Source organism: Palaemon carinicauda, chromosome 6 (assembly GCF_036898095.1).
Source record: "Palaemon carinicauda isolate YSFRI2023 chromosome 6, ASM3689809v2, whole genome shotgun sequence".
Classification (NCBI taxonomy): domain Eukaryota; kingdom Metazoa; phylum Arthropoda; class Malacostraca; order Decapoda; family Palaemonidae; genus Palaemon; species Palaemon carinicauda.
In genome coordinates this window covers 164229409-164252003 of record NC_090730.1, presented here as the reverse complement: position 1 = coordinate 164252003, position 22595 = coordinate 164229409, and the positions used below count along the sequence as shown (strand labels likewise).

The 22595-nt window shown below is 46.1% G+C and overlaps 1 protein-coding gene across 1 annotated transcript in view; it reads left to right on the top strand.

Moving 5' to 3' along the window:
- The first annotated feature begins 2505 nt into the window (after positions 1–2505).
- Positions 2506–22595, top strand: part of LOC137642779 (RNA transcription, translation and transport factor protein) — a 45788-nt gene continuing 25698 nt past the window's right edge. Inside the window, exon 1 of the mRNA XM_068375630.1 lies at positions 2506–2689. Within this exon, the coding sequence (XP_068231731.1) occupies positions 2629–2689 (61 nt within the window). The 5' untranslated portion in view covers positions 2506–2628. The remainder of the gene's footprint in view (positions 2690–22595) is intronic.

The window sequence follows — 22595 nt, the reverse complement described above, 5'->3', positions numbered from 1 at the left end:
TGAAGAATTTTCTTCACTCTTCTTTTAATCGTATTTTTAGCTCTCTCCTACTAATACTATAGCTACCCCTTAAACATTCTCTCCTACATCTAGTTTTCTTTAACGAAATATAGGGAGGACTAACCTAAACTTGTTGACAGTGGCGCACGCCATGCTCGTGACGTCACAGCGTAGATACGCACGATAGAGGGCCTTAGTGTAACCACGGCGTATGTTGGTTCTTTCCTTAAGCTACGTGGGTCGAGATTAAATTCCTAAATTGCATTTTTATACAAATTTCAATACTGCTGAATTAATGCATCTTATATTTCTCAATACCAATTAAGGTTTGTTAATTTTAAGATGTATGCCCATCGTACCAGTCCATTGCTAATTAATCATTTTAAATATTAATTTTTAGCAAGCCAGAATAGGTAGGATTATTGTATATATAACCTCCCTCAGAGCAGCAAGATTTATCTGAGTATTTAGTACAAAATCCTGCCTCCTCTGCACTCCTTTCAACAATATATTGCCCTGTCCTTAAGTCCCGATATGGCAACCCAAATGGATTACCATGCGCATCATGACCATCACTTGTTTGGCAAGGTGAAGCCAGGTGATCTCTTGGACCGTAGTGTCGACCACATTCTACGAGGAGCTGCCCTGGCCTGCTGACCTGCCTGGTCATTGAACCCGGCCAATTCTGGCTCACCCCATTCTCTCTTCCAAAACGTGTCTCACCAACGAGTCCTGTTGCTGCCGGTCGGAGAGATTGAGAAGAGGTCCCTGGTGTACCTAGTTGCAGCCACAGTGAGAATTCTTGGGGTGAGCCAGGCAAGAGTGCAGCGTGCCAATTAGTGCAACAACCAGGTCAACAGCTATCTCGGGCATAGGACTAAACTTCAAAGGAGTGCAGGTACTACATCAATGGCCATTTAGTTTTCCCCCATTTTTTATTAGCTTAGACTAATTTTAACTTGATAGGGTACCTGGCTAATTACACTATTCGGACTGTGTGCGGTGGGATTGTGTGTATATATTTTTTCTATACAATTTTTTGCCGTTTGAGACTAGCATAGTCTCTGGGTCACGTGGGCCACGTGCCAGACCCCATTTTGATTTTGATTGTTGCAGACCACGTGTCTAACTAACTAATTTTCATCATTTTGAATTGCTTTCTTTTTATACCATTTTTTGCCTTTGTTAAGATGTCCGTTTCTTTCATGTAAATTTGTGAAATAAATCAATATTAGGTTAATTAAACCTCTTTAGTATTTTTGCTCCCTTATTTATTTTAATGTGTGAAATGAATAGTTGATCACGGGACAAAGTACCCAATATTTAAAGAGAAAACCTAAGTAAGTCTATAGGTGGTAATAGCGAGGAACTTTGCATTAATATATTTGCTTCGAAGGTAAAGATCCTTATCTTTAAACTTTTAAACTACTTTACATCACTGCTCCCATTTTGGATTTTGTCTACCTTACATTAACGTAAAATAACTGTCCAGCATTTCATTGGGGTAGCTGGGACGGAGCCGGAACAGAGCCTGAGAATGAAATGACTATAGACCTGACAAAGCTAGAGTAGGCCATAAATTATTTCAAATCGTGTGGAGTGCTTAGGCCTCTGGACAGTAAAATTTCCCCCTTTTGTATGTAGAGTGTTGGTTTGTGAATTGTGACAGTAAAGTATTAGCAGGGTGTTTGTGCCCCGAGAGTAAGTGCTCCTATCCTCCCCTGTTGAACTTTGTGTAACTGTTATAAGGAGACTTTCCCGGACTAAGTTCCCACTCAGAACGTAACCGTTAAAAAATTCTCCACAGTCTTAATACACATTAGAGTCAGTTCTATTCTGTTAGAATTATGAAAAACTTCTAAGAAATAATAATATTTTTTTCGAATTATACAAAAAATTTGAAATGAATAAAATTAAATGTGTAAATTTCTAATAAATAACGGAAATAAAAAGAAAAGACTGGTTTTAATTCACATTGTGTGAAGGCTTTACTCACATTAGTCAGTTCTATTCTGTTAGAATTATGAAGAACTTCTAAGAAATATTAATATTTTCTTTGAATTATACAAAAAGCTTTAAATGAATAAAATTAAATGTGTAAATTTGTAATAAATAACAGAAATAAAAAGAGAAACTAGACTAGTTTTATTACACATTGTGTAAGGCTTTTCTCACATTAGAGTCTTATTCTGTTAGAATTATGAAGAACTTCTAAGAAATAATAATTTTTTTTTCGAATTATACAAAAAATGTTAAATGAATAAAATTAAATGTGTAAATTTGTAATAAATAACAGAAATAAAAAAGAGAAACGAGACTAGGTTTAAATCACATTAGAGTCAGTTCTATTCTGTTAGAATTATGAAGAACTTCTAAGAAATAATAATATTTTTTCGAATTATACAAAAAATATGAAATGGATAAAATTAAATGTGTAAATTTGTAATAAATAACTTAAATAAAAAAGAGAAACGAGACTAGTTTTAAATCACATTGTGTAAGGTGGAACTGGACAAACCACATCTGCCAAATGGTTCATCACGGCGTTGTCGGTATCGGAGGTTGCCTAACGTGAAGTTAATTCAAGTTATTATATCGAAATTAGAATATTAATTCAAGAAATTTGACATGTTTCGACGAAAGCTGCTGGCTTTGGATTACATGAACCCGGATACTTTTAATGTGAATGGTGAGTTATTTTATTATAAGGGATAGTGACACCGCCGTGTTGCAGAGCCTAGCCTAGGCTAGGCGAAGTTACTTAACCTACGTACTTTATTTCACTATTTTAGCTTTTATAATAGAAGCTTTTTCATGCAATTTTACAATTATATAGTATTGTTTTTAATGTATGTCTTCAATTTAAGCTTACAGTAAGTTTTATATGTATCTTGCAGTTAAGGGCTTTAGGCTTCCCTCATATAATGGTTTTATTGTAGTTACGGACGGAAGTAGTTTTTCATACAAAAGACAAGTGCTTCCTGTAGAAAAATTTTCGTTTTCCTCGAAAATGACACTTTTACTGCAAGTAAAAACTTACTCGTCCAAGAATTAATAATCAACGGAGTTTAGCTCGCAAGTTTGTCTTTTACAATAGAAGCTTTTTCATGCAATTTTACAAATATAAAGTATTGTTTTATTGTATGTCTTCAATTTAAGCTTCTAGTAAGTTTTATATGTATCTTGCAGTTAAGGGCTTTAGGCTTCCCTCATATAATGGTTTTATTGTAGTTACGGACGGAAGAAGTTTTTCATACAAAAGACAGGTGCTTCCTGTAGAAAAATTTTCGTTTTCCTCGAAAATGACACTTTTACTGCAAGTAAAAACTTACTTATCCAAGAATGAATAATCAACGGGATTTCTCTCGCAATTTTGGCTTTTACAATAGAAGCTTTTTTATGCAATTTTACAGTTATATAGTATGTTTTTAATTTATGTCTTCAATTTAAGCTTCCTGTAAGTTTTCTATGTACCTTGCAGTTAAGGGCTTAGACTACCCCCCACATAATGGTAAAATTACTTAACTAACTGTTAATCCTCTTTTTGGGGGCAAATATGAGATGTTCCTGTTGTATTGGTTGGTGTTTTGAATGATTTTTATGATGATAAGAGACCGAAACCTGTATTTTTCCTAACTATTATTGTCCTCTTATGCACCAATACCTCAAATTTAATTCTGATAGCCTTATCAGGCCTCATTTGTTAGTATTATTGGTAATTTTGGATTGTATTACAGGGTGAGATTTCGAACAGAAAATATATGTTTTCCTATATTAAATAACGTAAATTAACCGAATTTGATGTTCATTTCAATCGGAAACAAACAGATCAACCAATTCGGCTAACTTTGAGTTGCACGGTGTCACTTTGCTTACGAATGTACTGCGAACGATAACATTAGCAACGTTACCAATAATACACAGTGTTACCAACGTTGACGTATGGTACACAGAGTTACCAACGGCACGATGACATTACTAATGATAGTAATGATAGATATTTCCATACGTATTTTAAATAATTTCTACATATAAGTTTTACTCAATTTATAAAAAGTTACAAAAAGGGCACAGAACCTAACAAACCCACCTAACCTAGCCTAGTAGTATGACAGGTCACAAAATAACATTTTATATATCGATTCCCCAGTATGTTTTCCCCACCCAAAACCCCGAGTTCCCACTGGGGGTCCCCCATTATCGGAGGATACAGATGTATATATATTTCTGAAACTATTCATTTGCGACGGGAACGAGTGTCATTTTCGAAGAGAGCGTATTTTTTTCTATAAGAAAAAGTAGTTGTTTTCCTAGGTTACATTGCCCTGTAATACACTACAATGAAACCGTATTATTACAGTTACGGACGGGAAAAACTTATCTACAGAAAGACAGGCGTTTCACATAGAAAAACGTTAGTTTTTTCAAAAATGACACATTTCCACTGCATGTAAAGACTTAACTATCCAAGAAATAATAATCAATTGGGTTAGCGAGCGCAGCTCAGCATGTACCGCTTGCGAGTACATAGGAGCTTGAAGTTTTTTTTTTCTGCGAGCGAAGGTAGCTCACAGCGGAGCATAAACCATTAGATTTCTAAAAGATATCCCCGTTCTTAGAAGGTCTAACGGGTTTTAGGTTTATTTGCTGATGAAATGGTCAAATTCACTGAAAGCACCTTATTTGCTACAGGAAAAACTATTTTTTCTGTTTAAAATATTGTTCCGTCTGTAACTATAATTTTGCAGATGTATCCAATTGATGATAATCTACGAACATATTGGAATTCAAAATATGTTGTTTAAAATTGTCAATTCAGGTCTGGAGAAAGGAACTGTGATTACGAGTATTGAATATTGTGTCACCGGGCTAGCTGCTTGCATAGAAAACGAGAATCCTTCCTATTGTTGTCACATTGTATCTACAAGTTTGTTTGTTAACAAACGAACGCTAACCATTCACTTACTGGTCTTCGCTCTGTCGGGGCTTGCTACGCTCGCAATTAAATAGCCGAGTAGGAGAGTATTTTGGTAGACAAAAAATTAGTGGCCCGACCTCCTGCACACTACCTGTATTATTGTGCGTTTTGAAATATTTTTATAATTATGACTGTCAGAAACCCGTGTTTTTCAAGTTTTAAAGACTCCTAACAAACACAGACCTTATCAGACCCCATTTGTTCTATTTGGACAAAGACGGATCTAATTAATGATAATTTACAAACATATTAGAATTGAAATTCAAAATATATTTAAAATATACTATTCAGGTCTGTAGAAAGGAAATGGGAATTACCTACCGTTGGTTACATTTCTATTTTGTCAATGATTAATCTTATTTGGATTTATGTAGATTTAAAATGTACTGGTAGCCCAATGTAGGCTGATAAATGTTGTAACCTCCTTTTCTTACGAGAATGAAAACTATTGTTGGTGATAATACAGTTTTAATATGTCATAAACCAGAAATTGCAGTTTTGTTTACAGGCTGTATAATATTTGCTAATGAGACTAAGGTGAATTGCATTGTATTCTAAGACAATTGTTTTTTATTTGGAAGTACAGTACAGTACTATACAGTATTCCATAACATATGGAGTTGTTTTGGTAAATATTAACACTAACACTGCCCTCATATATGACAAAAATTATTTGTTCTGTAACCGAAATACAAACCACGCTATTTACATGGGGTATTACTTTCGGTGTAGCTGAAATGACGAGCCATTAGATTTTTAACAAGGGTTAACTACCTTCTCGCTAGTTATCGAGGGGGTACTGTAGCTAGCTACCCCTCCCCCCTCACACACTGGTGAACTGATTCACTTCACTTTTGGCTCGGGTGTTGATCAGACCTGTCTGTCTCAACCTCGCATTTTTGACAGCCTTAATTTGTTTCCTTATTCTTACAGCTTGTGTGCTTGGAAGTTGGCCTCATCATGCGGAAGTGCCCTGGACTTCCAGACCGCCCTTGTGGAACGTTCATGTCGGCGGTCGAGACCGACCCTCACTCCTTATGTCCATACTGCCGAGGTTAACGTTGTGATAGGGATAAAACTTGTAGTGAGTGCAGGGAGTGGTCTACCTCCCAGTGGGAGAGGTTTTCCCGGCGATGTAAGAAGAAGTCTAAGCGTGACCTTTCTCCTTCAAGGGCTGCCTTGAAGAAGGAAGGTTCCAAAGACACTTCTTCCGTTGACCAAACCTCCTCCGAAGCTCCCACTCGATCGGTCTCTCGCGAGGGGCCGTCGAGTGGTAGCTTAGGCCTTTCTGTTGTTGACCAACCTCGCGGTTCAGGAGAGGGAGTTGCCTCCCATAGCGAGGCAGCTCCTCCTCCTTCCACCTCCATGGGAGGATTTTGATGTTGATGACTGTTTCTAACAATGATCTTTTGCAGCTTTGGCCTTCCTTGGGGCTTATGGGCTCGCCCTCCAGGGAAGCCCTGTTTGACCTGATCCAGTTGGGTGCAGCTGTCAAACAGTCGCCAGTAATAGCAGAGGTTGATCCTCTGTCTATTGTCGACATTGTTGTGGCAGAGGCTTCCGACGGGTCGGGACAAACCCCTGCAGTTGTTGCGGATGTTGCTGAAGGCTCAGATCCCCCCTCCGAACATTCTTCGAGGGAGGAGCTGGGTCCAACGGTCTCTCCTGCGGGTGATTCTCTCCCTCGGGGGAGTTCACTGACAGAGACTCCTCTTCGAAGGACCAACGATGGTGTTGCTGCCCCTCAAGGTCGTCTTCGCCGTAAGGCTCGAGCTCCTCTTCGCCGTAGAGGCCTTCCTTTCCCTTACAAGGGAGTTCTTCGTCTTCGACGTCCCCCGCAGAGGAGCCTCCTCGACATGAGCAGACCGTTGCAGCCGCATTGCTAGACCTCTCAGCTGATCGTTCGCGATCTCCCACGCCTGCCAGACCTGCTAGCCTTCCTTCTCTGTTTGCGGGCGCCAACGCACCCCGTTTTCCAACGGGCGGGCACTGGTCCCTTCGGGGCATAAGGGCTTATATCCCATTGAGAGCAAGTCCCTTAAGCGCCAGGTGTTACCTGCACGCCCACGTTTGCAGTACAGTAGCGCGCAAGCGCTCCCCTGCTGTGAACCCTTTGGACTCTACGCGCCAGCGATCTCCTGCAGCCACATTTTCTTGCCGTAGATCTCCTGCTCGCCAGCGCTCTCCCGCTCGTCAGGGATTTCCTGTACGCCAGCGCACATCTGCGCGCCTTGTTCCTGCTGCACGCCCACGTAGTCCTGAGCGCCCACGATCACCTGCACGCCCACGTACTCCTGAGCGCCCACGATCACCTGCTCGCCAGCGCACATCTGCGCGTCCTGGTCCTGATGTGCGCCAACGTTCGCCCGCGCGCCCACGATCTCTGGATCTGGGTGCAGGCAACGAGGCTGTTCTTTTGCGAACGCCGTTGATCTCCTACGCGCCCACAGACCCCGCTCACGCGCCAGCCTTTGCCTATCGCGCACATTCTCCTGTGCGCTCTTCTAGACCTGTTCAAGTCTCTGCGCGCCCGCGCGCCCATGAGAAGTCTCCGGTGCAAGCCCGCGAGCGTTCGCCTTTAAGCGCCACTTCACCTTCTGGTCCTGCGTCCCAGCTGATAGCTCCCGACTATGCCACTATGCGCCATCAATCTCCCGCGCGCCCACATGTCAGATCGCCGAAGGTCTCCTATGCGCCCACGCTCTAACTCGTGCGCAGTCGATCGCCTTCTCGGGCTACGCGCCATTGCTCCCCTGCACGCCGTCATTCTCCCGGCCGCCAGCGCTCTCCCTTACAACCGCGCGCGCACACGCACCTTCACCTACGCGCCCACGCACCTTCACCTACGCGCCCACGCGCTCTCTCGCCCGCACTCACACGCGCCTCCTCTCCCACGCGCACCCGTGCTTTCATCTCCGCGCGCATGCGTGCCAACATTCGCCCGCGCACTGACCTGCGATTTTACCATCGCGCGACCCCAGCTGCGATTCCCGCTGGGTTTCGCAGCACGGGCAACCTTGCGAGTTCTCTGGAGCGGCGCGTACTTCCAGATCATCGTCGTCACGATCTCCACCCCGTAAGCGCAGAGCAGCGCACTTGCAGGAGGAGGAAGAATCTTCAGAGAGGTCTAGGCAACACACTTCTTATTTTCAGGCAGGCCTTGTGGTTTCCACTCCTAAGGATCACCCGATCCCCTTCCCTCCAGCGGGAGTCGCTGACACAGAGTCTGTCAGCCGTCAGCCTTGGTTCGGGTCTTTGATCAAAGCGGTCGTCCAGGCTGTTAAGCCGGCCCTCGCTGATCTAGGCCTCAAACCAACGGCAGCCTCGTCCCCACTGAAGAGGAGGAGAGGAGTGGACTTTGTGGTGACTTCTCCTAGGTTTAAACTGGCTCCCAAGAAGTCCGTCAGATAGGCCCCTTCCCCCCCTCAGACGGTTTCTCCTTCCCCTGTGGATGAAGCCTTTCCGTCCTCAGGAGAGTCCAGCAAGGTGAGACATTCTCCCACGGCACCAATGGGAGGAACCCCACCTCGAGTAGGAGAATCGTCTCGTGTGGGAGCAGAGAGGAGCTCTCAGACTTCTTTACTGGAGTCCTGTATCTCTCCAAGGAGGGAGCCCAAGGACTCGAAGACCGTGCCTAAGTCTTCATCCCGGATTCGACCAGAGCCAGCAAGAACCCAGGAGAACGTCCACGTGTCCCCCCAAGTAGAGCAGCTGGGGACAGGAGATTTTGCTGCCAGTCCGCAAGGAGGAGAGCTGCATGAGTCGGAGTATGTCTTCTGGCAGGTCCTGAGTCTGATGAGGCAACTCAATAGGTTCGAGGTCCCGGAGACCGCCCCTCGCGAATGCAAGGATACGGCTCTGGACCAAGTCTACGGCACTCAAAAACCTCCGCCCTGGTCCCAGGGGGTTAAGAGCGCCAGAGACAAGGTTGAGAGCCAGCTCTCCTAACTCGTCTCCTCCAGCCGTTCCTCTGCCGGCAACAAACTCCTCCCACCTCCTCGCGTACAGCAGAGGAGGTACTTCGAGATCATGGGGGAGTCTTGTTTAGCTCTTCCTCTCCACCATTCTGTGGAAGAGCTCTCCAGGGGAATTTCTCTCGAGAAACTCTCCGCCCGGCAGGTGACATTCTCGGCTACAGAGATCTTGAGCCAGGAGAAAGTCGCAAAGTGTGCCATGCAGGCCATGATGTCTGGCTGGGGTCTCTGGGCATCCTGTTGCGATCCGAGGACTTGTCCAAGGAGAGCACCAGGAAGGCCATGGAGACTTTTCTCCTCTCGGGCACGTGCACCATCGAGATTCTAGTTCACCAAGTTTCGAACTTGTGGGCAAACTCTATCTTGAAGCGTCGTGATGCGGTGACCGAGAGGTTCCATGCGAAGGTCCCAGCCGTGGATGTCTGCAAGCTCAGACACTTCCATCCTTGGAAAGAGTCTGTTTGAGCCCAAGGATGTGGAACGGACAGCTGAGAGGTGGAGGAAGTCGAATCACGATTCTCTCCTCCAAAGGGCTCTTACATCCAGACCCTACAAGCCTCCAGCACCTCACCAACAGCAGCCTCGTCAGTCTAGGACATCGAAACCAGCTCCGGCAGCGAAGGCAAAGGTGTCCAAACAGCAGCCCTTTCCCGTCAAGGACAGGAAGGGTGGGAAGTCCTCCAGGGGAGGCAAGAATCCTAGAGGGAGTGGCCGAGGCCGCAAACGCTAGGATTGGCAATCTCCCTGCATGTCCACCAGTGGGGGGATGCCTGCAGAGTTGCGCGTTCAGGTGGCAGCAACTCGGGGCCGATTCCTGGACGATCTCTGTGATCAGCCAAGGATATCGCGTCCCGTTCATGACATCTCTTCCTCCCCTGACAGCGAATCCAGTGTCGTTGAGCTCCTATGCCATGGGATCGACAAAGGGGCTAGCCCTTCAGGCAGAAGTCGAGACCATGCTCAAGAAGGATGCTTTCCAAGAGGTCGTCGACGGCTCCCCAGGCTTCTTCAGTCGACTCTTTCTTGTAAAGAAGGCGTCTGGAGGCTGGAGACCCGTCATCGACCTCTCAGCCCTGAACAAGTTCGTCAAACAAACTCCGTTCAGCATGGAGACAGCAGAGACGGTCAGACTTGCAGTGAGACCACAGGACTTCATGTGCACTTCATGTGCACACTGGATCTAAAGGACGCGTACTTCCAGATCCCAATCCTTCCTTCTTCCAGGAAGTACTTGAGATTCAGCCTAGACAACAAGATCTACCAGTTCAAGGTGCTGTGTTTCGGTCTCTCCACAGCACCACAGGTGTTCACCAGAGTGTTCACCCTGATATCTTCGTGGGCACACAGGATCGGCATCCGTCTCCTTCGCTATCTGGACGACTGGCTGATCCTGGCAGACTCGGAGTTGACCCTTCTTCGACACTGAGACAAGCTTCTAGGACTTTGCCAAGATCTAGGGATCATGGTAAATCTCGAGAAGTCTTCTCTGCTTCCATCTCAACGACTGGTATATCTGGGCATGATATTGGACACCAATCTCCACAAAGTCTTTCCATCAGACGACAGGATAGCAAGGCTGAGGAAGGTCGCAGAGCCTTTCCTCAGACGGGAAGAGCTTCCAGCCCAATCTTGGTTACGTCTTCTAGGTCACCTGTCCTCTCTGGCCCGTCTAGTTCCAAACGGCCGCTTCAGGATGAGATCCCTGCAATGGTGGCTCAAGTTCCGGTGTAATCAAGGCCACGATTCCCGGACATTCTGGTCCCTATGGGGCCTGCGGAACGGACGGACCTGCAGTGGTGGTTGACCGACAGAAACCTTCGAAAGGGAGTGGATCATCTCGTCCTCCCCCCGGATTTGATGCTGTTCTCGGACGCGTCAAAAGAAGGGTGAGGGGCCCACGTTCTGAACCACAGGATCTCAGGCCTGTGGTCAGAATCAGAAAACTACCTCCACATCAATCTGCTAGAAATGAAGGCCGTATATCTGGCCCTTCAACAGTTCCAACAGACCCTGGCGGGTCACTCTGTGGTGGTGATGAGCGACAACACCACAGTAGTGGCTTATATCAACAAGCATGGAGGTACCTTTTCACAACAGCTATCCCATCTTGCAGTAGAGATTCTGAGATGGGCCGAAGTCCACTCGATACCACTATCAGCTCGCTTCATTCCGGGCAAAAGGAATGTGCTCGCCGACAGTCTGAGCAGAGCTTCGCAGATAGTGAGTACCGAGTGGGTCTTTGGATCCTCTAGTAGCCAACAAAGTCCTGACTTTGTGGGGTTCCCCGACAGTGGACTTGTTCGCGACTGCCTTGAATTTCAAGCTGCCGCTGTACTGCTGCCCAGTCCCGGACCCCAAGGCACTCTGGCAAGATGCCTTCCAACAACGGTGGGACAACATCGACGTCAACGCCTTCCCACCGTTCTGTCTGATGAGAAGGGTCCTCAACAAGACCAGACTATCGGTCAACCTGTCGATGACCTTGATAGCTCCGCTATGGCATCATGCAGAGTGGTTCCCGGACCTTCTGGAGCTCCTAACGGAACTCCCGAGAGAACTCCCCCACGACACGAGCTACTCAGGCAACCACACTGCAACATCTTCCTCAAAGTCGTAGCTTCGCTTCGGCTTCACGCCTGTAGACTATCCAGCATCTCCTCGCAGATAGAGGCTTTTCGCAACAAGTTGCGGAGAGGATGTCTCGACACCTGCGAAAGTCATCTGCAGGGGTCTACCAGGTGAAGTGGAGAGTCTTCTGTGGTTGGTGTTGTGGGAGGGGTATCTCTCCCCTTGATGCCACTATTCCAGCAATAGCAGAGTTTCTTGTATATTTGCGGGAGGAAATGCGCCTTTCGGTCTCGGCGGTGAAAGGCTATCGCTCAGCTTTAAGCCTGGCCTTCAGGCTGAAAGGATTGGACATTTCTTCCTCGCTGGAACTTTCCTTGCTCATACAAAGCTACGAACTTACCTGCCCTCAGTCGGAAGTGAGACCTCCTCCATGGAACGTGGTTCGGGTTCTCAGGTCTCTTAAGAGACCTCCGTTCGAACCATTATGCCAGGCTTCTGATCGTCACCTGACTTGGAAGACGGTGTTCCTGCTAGCTCTGGCTTCAGCCAAGCGTGTCAGTGAACTTCATGGTCTCTCGTACGACGTCGCCCATTCAAGGGGATGGGGGTAGGTAACGTTCGGGTTCGTCCCTGAGTTTGTTGCTAAGACTCAAAATCCTGGAGTTCCGGACCCACGGTTCGACTCCTTCAGGGTTTCGAGTCTTCATTCTGTAACAGATGACCCAGACCATCTCCTACTATGCCCAGTAAGGAGTCTGAGGCGTTATCTTAAAAGAACAGCTGCAGTCCGTCCTCGCGTGCAAGCCCTGTTTGTGAGCACGGGAAGGACGAAGATGAGGGTCACTAAGAATACCATCTCAGCTTGGATTCGAAGGGTCATCCATCATTCCCTGAATCCAGACCCTCCTCCGTCATGTCGCCCTAGAGCACATGATGTCAGAGGCATCGCAATGTCCCTGGCATTCAAGAGAAACTTTTCTGTGACGCAGGTGTTGCAAGCTGGGGTCTGGAAGCGTCAAACGACCTTCACAGCCCACTACCTGCAGGACGTGACCCACAGGAGCCTCGATACGTTCTCTATCAGCCCTGTGGTGGCTGCACAACAGCTGGTCTAACCTCAGGCTCCTTAATGGACACATAGCAGAAGGTTGAGGGCATTGTTACCCGGTTTTGGACTGCATGAAAGAAAAAGTATGTCTGCCCCTTACTCTTTTTTTCATCCTCCCCTCTCTTAGGGAAAGCAGTATCCTGGGTTCTCTGCATAGCTGACCTTAAACCACTGCAGGTAAACCATGCTTCCTTGTGCTCCTAGTATTAGTATAATACTGTCGCGTCCCCCGTACCCTGACGAGGTGGTATTGGGAACGTCCTAACCTAGATTTCCATCTAAAGGACTTCTGGTCAACTTCCTAGGACGAGTTACACTTCTTTCCTTCACACACAAGCTCATGTAGGCCGCACGTTCCTTGCGGAGCAAGGAATTTGTGAGGTGCAGGGACTCCTTTTCTCGAGTGCTGCTCACTCGGATTCTGAGTCCCCGGGCAAAGCCAAAGACAGTAAGGATGGGACTTTCCACCCTACCAAAGGGTTAAGTCACCCCATGTAAATAGCGTGGTTTGTATTTCGGTTACGGAACAAATGACAAATTCGGAGATAATTTGTATTTTTCCTAACCATACAAACCTTAGCTATTTACACACTTTTGACCGCCAGCCCTGTCCCCCGTGAAGTCCTACCTCTAAGCGAAGTGAATCAGTTCACCGGTGTGTGAGGGGGGAGGGGAAGGTAGCTACCCCTCCCCTACCCCCTCGCTAACTAGCGAGAGGGTAGTTAACCCTCATTAAATATCTAATGGCTCGTCATTTCAGCTACGCCGAAAGTAATACCTCATGTAAATAGCTAAGGTTTGTATGGTTAGGAAAAATACAAATTATCTCCGAATTTGTCATATTCAAATGCTGCCCCATTGCAAATGTACAGTTATTATTATTATTATTATTATTACTTGCTAAGCTACAACCCCAGCTGGAAAAGCAAAATGCTACAAGCCCAGGGGCCCCAACAGGGAAAATAGCCCAGTAAGGAAAGGAAAGAAGGAAAAATAAAACATTTTAAGAAGAGTAACATTAAAATAAATATTTCCTATATAAACTATGAAAACTAACAAAACAAGAGGAAGAGAAATTAAATAGAATAGTGTGCCTGATTGTACCCTCAAGCAAGAGAACTCTAACCCAAGACAGTGGAAGACCATGGTACAGAGGCTATGGCACTACCCAAGACTAGAGAACAATGGTTTGATTTTGGAGTGTCCTTCTCCTAGAAGAGCTGCTTACCATAGCTAAAGAGTCTCTTCTACCCTTACTAAGAGGAAAGTAGCCACAGAACAAATACAGTGCAGTAGTTAACCCCTTGAGCGAAGAAGAATTGTTTAGTAACCTCAGTGTTGTCAGGTGTGTGAGGACAGAGGAGAATCTGTTAAGAATAGGCCAGACTATTCGGCGTATGTGTAGGCAAAGAGAAAGAACCGTAACCAAAGAGAAGGATCCAACGTAGTACTGTCTGGCCAGTCAAAGGACCCCATAACTCTCTGGCGGTAGTATTTCAACGGGCGGCTGGTTCCTCCCTTTAAATAGTTTTTGTTACTCTCCCACTTTCCTTTAGCATTAGAACCTGGTCACCATTTGCAGATTCTTCATTTGCATTAGAACCAGGTCGCCAGTTGCAGACACACTCTTTGCATTAGAACCTGGTTGCCATTTGCAGACTCCCCCTTTGCATTAGAACCTGGTTGCCATTTGCAGACTTCGTTTGCGTTAGAACCTGGTTGCCATTTGGAGAGACTCCTTTTGTATTAGAGCCTGGTTGCCATTTTCAGACTCTCCTTTTGTATTAGAACCTGGTTGGCATTTGCAGACTCTCCTTTTGCATTAGAACCTGATTGCCATTTGCAGACTCCCTTTGCATTAGAATCTGGTCGCCATTTCCAGACTCTCCTATTGCATTAGAATCTGGTCGCCATTTCCATACTCTCCTTTTGCATTAGAACCTGGTTGCCATTTCCAGACTCTAATTTTGCATTAGAACCTGGGTGCCATTTCCAGACACTCCCTTTGCATTAGAACCTGGTTGCCATTTCCAGACTCTCCTTTTGCATTAGAACCTGTTTGCCATTTGCAGACTCACCCTTTGCATTAGAATCTGGTTGCCATTTCCATACTCCATTTGCATTAGAACCTGGTCACCGTTTGCAGAGTCTCCATTTGCACTAGAACCTGGTTGCCATTTCCAGACTCTCCATTTGCACTAGAACCTGGTCGCCATTGTAGACTCTGTTTGTATTAGAACTTGGCCATTTCCAGACTTATTTTCATCTCTGTAAAACTATATTTCACCAGGGAAACAAATGCAGGAATACAACCTCATATTTCCCCACATAACCTAACTTGGGATGACCGGCCCTTACCCTAACCTAAGTGTCTTCCCTTATTGTTCAGTGGTGTGAATCCGAGGTTATCTAAAACAGTCCATTGGTCCTAGTTTTAGTTTAGATTGTTATTAATAAAAGGGACTCTTTGCCATGGATCCAAAATTTGTCTTCTCTAAAGAAAATGCCTTTGTATTAGAAACAGTATGAACGACTCCATTCCTTGGTCTTTGACATGCGAAATTTCTTGTGGCTTCTCTGAACGTGATATATTTTTTAACTACCACAGTTCAAGCACTTGACACAGTTTATGACTAAACAACTTATCAGGAGCAGCTTCATGTTTAAAATGAAAGGAAATGACCATTGCAACATCCTACCAAACCAAGAGCATCAACAGAACTATGTAAATGAAAAGAATTGAGTTGGTGCTCCGAAATGAAAGTAGGCGATTGGCCAAATAAGTCACATGGTAATGAAGAAAGCACTGGTGGTCATTTTGACGATGATTGCAATGGTAGCCCAGTTCTAATGATTAAAAATATGGAAATATATTTTAGCAATTATTTTAAGTGAAAACTTCATTTACGACAAAATATACATATGAGGAAATGATAAGGCAAGAAGAGCATTGGGATGATGATAACACATTTCACCCTATATGTGGGCGGTCATAATGTTAATATAATACTGTACATATACTGTACTCTGCTGGTGACGGGAAGTGCCATTGCCTTGTAACGACACTTTTCACAATTAATTGTTTTGTTGCAATTCTTGTGCTTAAATGCATAGATGATTTGTCTCCATAAGTTCTCAGCACCAAATGGATTCTGTTTAACAACAGCTTCCGCTTTTGTAAGAACTGTTGATGGGCCATTTCCTCTTCCTTCTTGCTGTCCAACCTCTTAACTTTTACTCCATAGTACAACCTTGGCATTGAATGATCTCCTTTGTCTTTACAGGAATATTTTCAGTTATTATACTATAGATATGAAGTGGTAGTTGTTATCAGTTTATAGATTCGGGACATTTACATCATTTAGAGCCTTGCTTCATGCACCCAATGGCAAGGCACTGGTGGCTGTATAAGCTTAAAACACTTACCTGGCTGTACGAAAGTTTATGGGATTCTTCCTTCCCCTGTTCACGTGTGACCAGGAAGCTAAAACGTCAGGGTGGGGATGAACAATCCAGTCTGTTCACTGAGGATCTCTCTCACAAGAAAGGCTTACATCATTCTCAGAAGTCGAAGATGTGGTAATTGGTCTGTGTTATAGGTAGATTACAAACAAACCTAATGTATTTTGTTATACTGTATATCTTACCTCGAACCGACCCTACTTTCTTGATTCTAGTCATGTGAAGAAACTGAGTACTGATTCCTTTGTAGATTAGTACAGTATGGGTATTCCCCCATCCCTCCTTGTCTACCATTTTTAGGACTTGCTTCCTAACGGGCAATTATGTGGTGTTTTAAGTTTGCCAAGAAATATAATCCGCAGAAAAGATTGATTTTTTAAAATCAAATTACTTAACAATTTTGTGATATTGATAAGGATTGTGTCTTTCTTCAAATCCCGTCTTTAGTCTCTAGACTCCTATCCTATAGTCCATTTCTTTTAGCGAGTCATATGTGCACCGACTCGCAACGGTGCCCTTTTAGCTCGGAAAAGTTTCCTGGTCGCTGATTGGTTAGAATTATCTTGTCCAACCAATCAGCAATCAGGAAACTTTTCCGAGCTAAAAGGGCACCGCTGCGAGTCGGTGCTAATATGACTCGCTAAAAGAAATGGACTATAGTCGTAATTAATGAAGAACTTAGCTACCTTAACCCTTTGGTTAAAATTAGCTACGTAGCAAGAAACATGCCCTCTTATCTAGCTACTGTACTCCGTCATGTGTAAACTGATGGAACCTCTGATGAAAAAAAATTATCCACAAAATATTGTTTTTGGGCTCAAGCCATGTCGTCCTGATGGAAGTTCCTTAAAGGCAGCTTCCTAGGGTATATTACAACTACGGCTATATTCCCAGAGAATTTACCTTAAGGTACCCAGAATTCTAACTCCTGGAGCGAGTATCCCTAAAAAGGACCTTAGGGATATCGTAAATATCAGTGGACGTATTCTTGACACGCCTCATAGCAATCTATACCCCGAATAGAGTTAACACTTCGTAGGGGTCAAATGGCAAGAAAACGAAAACGAGAAAGAAAAGGGGAGAGCCGTTCGTAAGGCCCTCTCTTCTCCCGTTTCGTAAGCGTGCCCTGCGCCGATTCTGGCGCCATCTGCATTCCTTTTTGCGTAGCTTTACAACTCGGTGTTTTTTCCTGTGTTTCTACCAAAATCTTGGATTTACTCTCATATTATGCTTTCTCCAACTTCTCCTGCTTCGGATAAGTTGAGTACTATTTCTTTTATGTATAAATGTAGGCTCTTGTTTAAAATTAAAGTAATTAAAAGAGTTATCTTTGATACAAGAGCTGTTGCCTGCTGGAGGCGTCATGGACGCTGTCGCTCGCTAGAATAGGATTTATTTGTTAGCAAGAGCGACGTTCCCAGCCCCCTGCGCTTTAATAATTAGCTGCTTAGCTTAATTAGGAATTCTGTTATGATGCGTTAGTAGTGCGCCTGGCGAAAGATTTGCCTAGGCTGACCAACACTAGTCTTCGTAGCCTAGTTGTTGGTCCTTGTACTTCCTGCATGATAATTAGTCTTCCAAGTGTGATTTTATATTGCTTAAAGCGTTAGGCAACGTTATACATACAGCCCTTTTCGAGTAATTTCCAAGACAGTATTGGAGTGAGTTTCGGTGATTTAGGTAATCGATTCTCTTAGTGCCTAGGCTAGGTTGTCTTAGGCCTTTATAATATTATCTGTTTCCCCGTTTGCTCCCTTCTCTTCGGGGAAGGGGCAAACCCTTTCCCTCTGTTTAAGCCTTAGGCTTAACTCTAGTGGTTTGTTTGAATTAATTTTCAAATATAACTATGCTGGAGTAGTACTGTACCTTCCTGCTCCAACTGATTTGGTTCAGAGGGGGACAGTACAGCAGTGTATTAGTCTGAGTCCGTGTTGGTCTAGCGTGGGGCAGAGTCTCCCTTGCTGCCTGACACGGGCATAGGAGGTTTATCCTCCTTGATTCACCTTGGAAGGTTTCGCTAATTATGATCCCTTCGCTCGGTGACCCCTCAGACTTGTCCTCTTTGCTGTTCCGGGTTCGGGATATGTTCCCTTTCCGGAATAGCAATTCCTTCCTTGCCTTGGTTTTAGGGAGGCAGCCAGTAGTGCCGGCCTCCCTCCCTGGATCTCTCTGGCTGAGATGAGCTTTCTTAGTTTGGAATGATCCTTAACCAAGGCAAGGTTGGACAGGACCCTCTGTCCTTCCCTTCTATTTTTCCGTTTCCATTGTGTCAGTCGTCTCACATCCGTACCTAGCATAGGTTGGGATGGGGAGCTGACGTGGTCCCCTGTCGGCCGGCAGAGTGTGCCGTCCGGCAGAGGCCCTATCCTTTGAGTGCTGCCCGGTCCTTCCTTGGTCCCTCAACCGCTGCCGTCTGTAGTTTCAGTAAGCAGTGGTTAGGAAGCTTGACTTAGTGTCTCCCCTTCCTCTCGGCACTCTTTCGGGTGTCGGGCGCGGAGGTACATAGCCTCTTAGCCCGGCACCCATTCTGTTGTCTTCTCTTGTGTTGTCCTTGCCGTCTGCCGGCCTAGTGGCCGGCCGTCGGTAGGGGGGTGTTCGCTAGTTCTCTTGCTGTCGGTCGGCGGTGGTCTTATGCCTTTGCTGGCCGGTCTCCTTGCTCACCTGCCGGCCGCTTTGAGTGGCAGCCGGCAGCCGGGCGCTACCTGGTGCGGATGCCAGCCGGCAGGGTTTACTCACCGCTGCCGGGCCGGCCTGCTACATCACTCGGTTGGCCGGCCACTAAGAGTGATGGCCGGCAGCTGGGTGCCAACCGGGTAGCTATGGACCGGCAACCACTACCGGCCGGTTCAGGCATAGGAACTGGAGTTCTCCCCCGTCTGGGTGATCCTAAGTTGCATACTTGAGACCTACCTTTGGAAAAGGGGGTGGGGGTGCTGGCCGGCAAGAGCCGGCCGGCACACCACCCTCATGTACTGTATCAGTTCTTCCCTGTTTAGTGTCTTCTACCAGGGGAGAACATGATATAGTAGGTTACAACACTGTCTTTTCTAACTTACTTGTGTTGCCTTGTGCAATCACTTGGTGTTGCCTTACATGGATGAAAAGAGAACTCTTTTCATCCTTAGCCAGAATGGTAAAATCTTACCTTAGGTGTGAGCTACACCTAATTTCCCTCGGGAAATATGATCTTTGGTTATTCTAGCAAAGACTAACCATTTGATTTTAATGGCTGGTGGGCTTCCACAGGTGATTGCGGGGGATTCACAAGTATGTGTCTTTTCCTTATTCTTTGTGGTCTTGCACGACCCGTGGTTGTTGGCCTTACAGATAAGAAAGTGAGTTCTTTCTTGTCTACTATCCGGTATTTTAAAATCATTCCTTAGGGGGGGCTACACCTTCTTCCTTTGGAAATTTTCCATTGGTTAATCTGGCACAGATTAACTATACGATTTTATGATTTGGAAGGCTACAACAATTGGGTGTGCGGGAAATACAAGGATGTGTCTTTCCTTTCCTTTCCGTTTTGTTATGCTACTGTGCATATCCAGTGATACGTAGTTCACTTGATACTCATGGAAATTTCTTCTCTTTACAGGAGGACCATCCGTAGTGCGGATGTATTTCTGCAACGTCCGCAGTAGGGCTTCTGCGGACATGGTTCTGAAGGAGGCGTGTGGCATGCGCTGTCTCCATGGATGTTCTCCGGTATTGGGTTCCCCAGGTATGTTTCATATGCACTAACCTATCTATTGAGGCTTTTTCTTTTTGCTTCGCTCAAAATCCGTTTTCATCTCCCCTACAACGGTGGATTCAAGGGATATAGCTAGGGAGAAGCTTCGTACCTGGGTGAGGGGCTTTCAGAAGATTACCTCTGGACCTTATCTTCCAAATGAGAAGATGAGGGCTTTCTTTTCCTAGGGCATCAACTGTTACAGTGATTCCCCAACCTCAAGAGGAGGTCCCCGTAATTCAGATCCCGTGGATGCTGAAGTCACGGTCGCCTTGCTTAGCATCCAGTTGGACGACAGGATGCCAGACGTGTCCGAACGTCTGGAGGAAGACCTCCTGGCAGAAGGCCAGGATGAAGTTCGAGCTCCGGACAAGGTAGCGGAAGAGGCCGAGAAAGGTCGGCTGCTCCGGTTCAGGTCCTTGAACCTGCTCCCTCAACATCATCTGCTCTCGCAGTAGAGCAGGCCCTCCCTCCATTGTTGGCTTGATCCAACAAAGGCAGAGGGAGAAGAATGGGAAGGCAGCTGCATTGTAACTGCAGGGGCACATCCGGACTGCTAGGTCCGGTGGAAGGAGGTACCAGCTTCAAAGGAAGAGACGGAGCCGAAGGAGGTCGTAGTGATAGACCATGCTAGGCTCATGCCTTGCTTTCTTCTTCGATGAAAGAGAGGGGCTTCATGAACTCAAAGGTAACTGTAATTGAGTAAGAGGCTCCCTTCCTTTGTGTCCTCTCCTGCCACAGCCTTCCCCCTTTTTCGCTGAAAGGGTTTGCGGCGGTTTTGAAAACAGTCGAGGCTGGCAAGCCTTTCCCCTCCCTGGTGGAGTGTAAACCCTTGTTGCTGGCCTTTAGAAAGGAAGATTTAGTAAGCAAAACAAGGACTGGAAGGACGTCCATCTTACCTTCTCAGTCCAGATGTGGGAGGCGGATTTTGCCGGATGCCGGTTCGGCGAGATCCTCTCTAAGCTGTCTGGCTTTCTTTTGCGGAGAGAACTCTAGACAAAAGAAAGACTGGCTGCCTCTTTGTCTCTTCAGTCCACGTTTGAGACGATGACAAGTGATCCCAAGGTCCATGAAACGTTCATGGTTGTGATCAAGACTCATCTGGCCACTGTGACGAAGGATCTCTACAGCTCCGTCAGAGCGAAGAGAACCTGTAGGGAATTCGTGTTCGCCCGGGCTACGATGAGGCACGAGCCAAGGAAACTAATCTCCTCCAACAGTTGGGACAAAGACCTTTTCCCTAGTGAGTCGGTCAAAAAGGTTGATAGGGCCGCCACGGACGATAGAAATCTTCTCCAGGAGTGGGGCCTGTCTACCAAGAGAAATTCTTCCCTGGATGGGGTCCCCAACCTTGGAGGAAGACTAAAAGGATTAGGATACTTTCTCGACCAGCTAAGTCAAGTAGACATCAGCAGCAACGGCATTTGCTGATGCCCTCAGTGCCCCAGATGGTGGCAAAAACCCCGACCACACTTCAGTGGGTTCCCCAATTCGTGTCGACACAGTCTCCGGCATTCAACCCATCGTTCGAAGGTCAGTCAACTGCCTGTCGAACAAGCCTAGAGGAGCAGCCAGAATTTCGTCTAGGCGCCCCTCAAGGAGAAGGGGTTTCATGGGTGGTCGCGGTCAGAGAGGCAAGACCTCAGGACAACAGTCCGAGCGAGATGATATTGGTAGAAGGGAGTCTCCAACGCTTTTGGGATCGGTGGACCTTCGATCCCTGGGTCCACAGCCTACTCAAGAAGGGACTGGGCTGGAGCTGATACAGCACTCCGTCCCCATACCCTCGGCGTTTTTCCGATACTCCACCCCCGTTCTGGAGGAGTTCATTCATGAACTGTTAGAGGAAAAGTGATCCGAAGGGTAAAGTCTATCTAATTCCAAGGGAGGCTGTTTTGTGTTCCCAAGAAAGACTCGGAAAACTCGGAGTCATTCTGGACTTGTCGCCACTTAACAAGTTCATAGCGAACTACAGGTTCAAGATGCTAACAATACAACACATAAGGACCTTACTGCCCAAGAGGGCATTTACCGCCTCCATAGTTTTGTCAGACGCCTATCGGCACGTTCCAATCTATTGTCGATTCCCCTCCTACCTAAGGTTAAGGCTACAACGAAGACTATACGTCTTCAAAGCCATGCCTCTCGGGCTTAAAATAGCCCCAAGGATTTTCATGATGCTTGCGAACGTAGTTCTCAGTCAATTACGCCTAAAGGGAATTCAGGTAGTAGCCTACCTGGATTTTTGGCTGGTGTGGGCAGCACCCAGGACAAAATGCTTGCAAGCTTCCCTGTATGTGATCCATTTCCTAGATTATCTAGGCTTCAAGATCAACAGGAAAAGTCTCAACTTCCTCCATCTCTAAGTTCCGGTGGGTGTGAATCCACTGGGACCTAATGTCACATCGTTTTCTCCGTCATGGCGGAGAAAAGAAAGGAGATAGCTGGTTCTGTCAAGAGACTTCTAGATTCCGTATGGATATCAGATGCGAACTGGAGAGTGTACTGGGGTCTCTCCAGTTTACTTCGGTGACAGACCCGGTGCTAAGAGCACAGCTAAAGGATGCAACCGGAGATTGGAGTAGTTATGCATCAGATGCGCGAAGAGATCTGAGAAGACCAGTTCCGCTTCGTCGAAATACTCTTCTCAGGCCTTGGTCCCAAGCCAGGCTCCTTAGGAAGTCGGTTCTTCTTCATCCACCTCCCCCGTCGGTGACGAGTCACTCAGACGCCTCGAAGGAGGGATGGGGGAGTTCACTCTCATCAGAAAAAGGC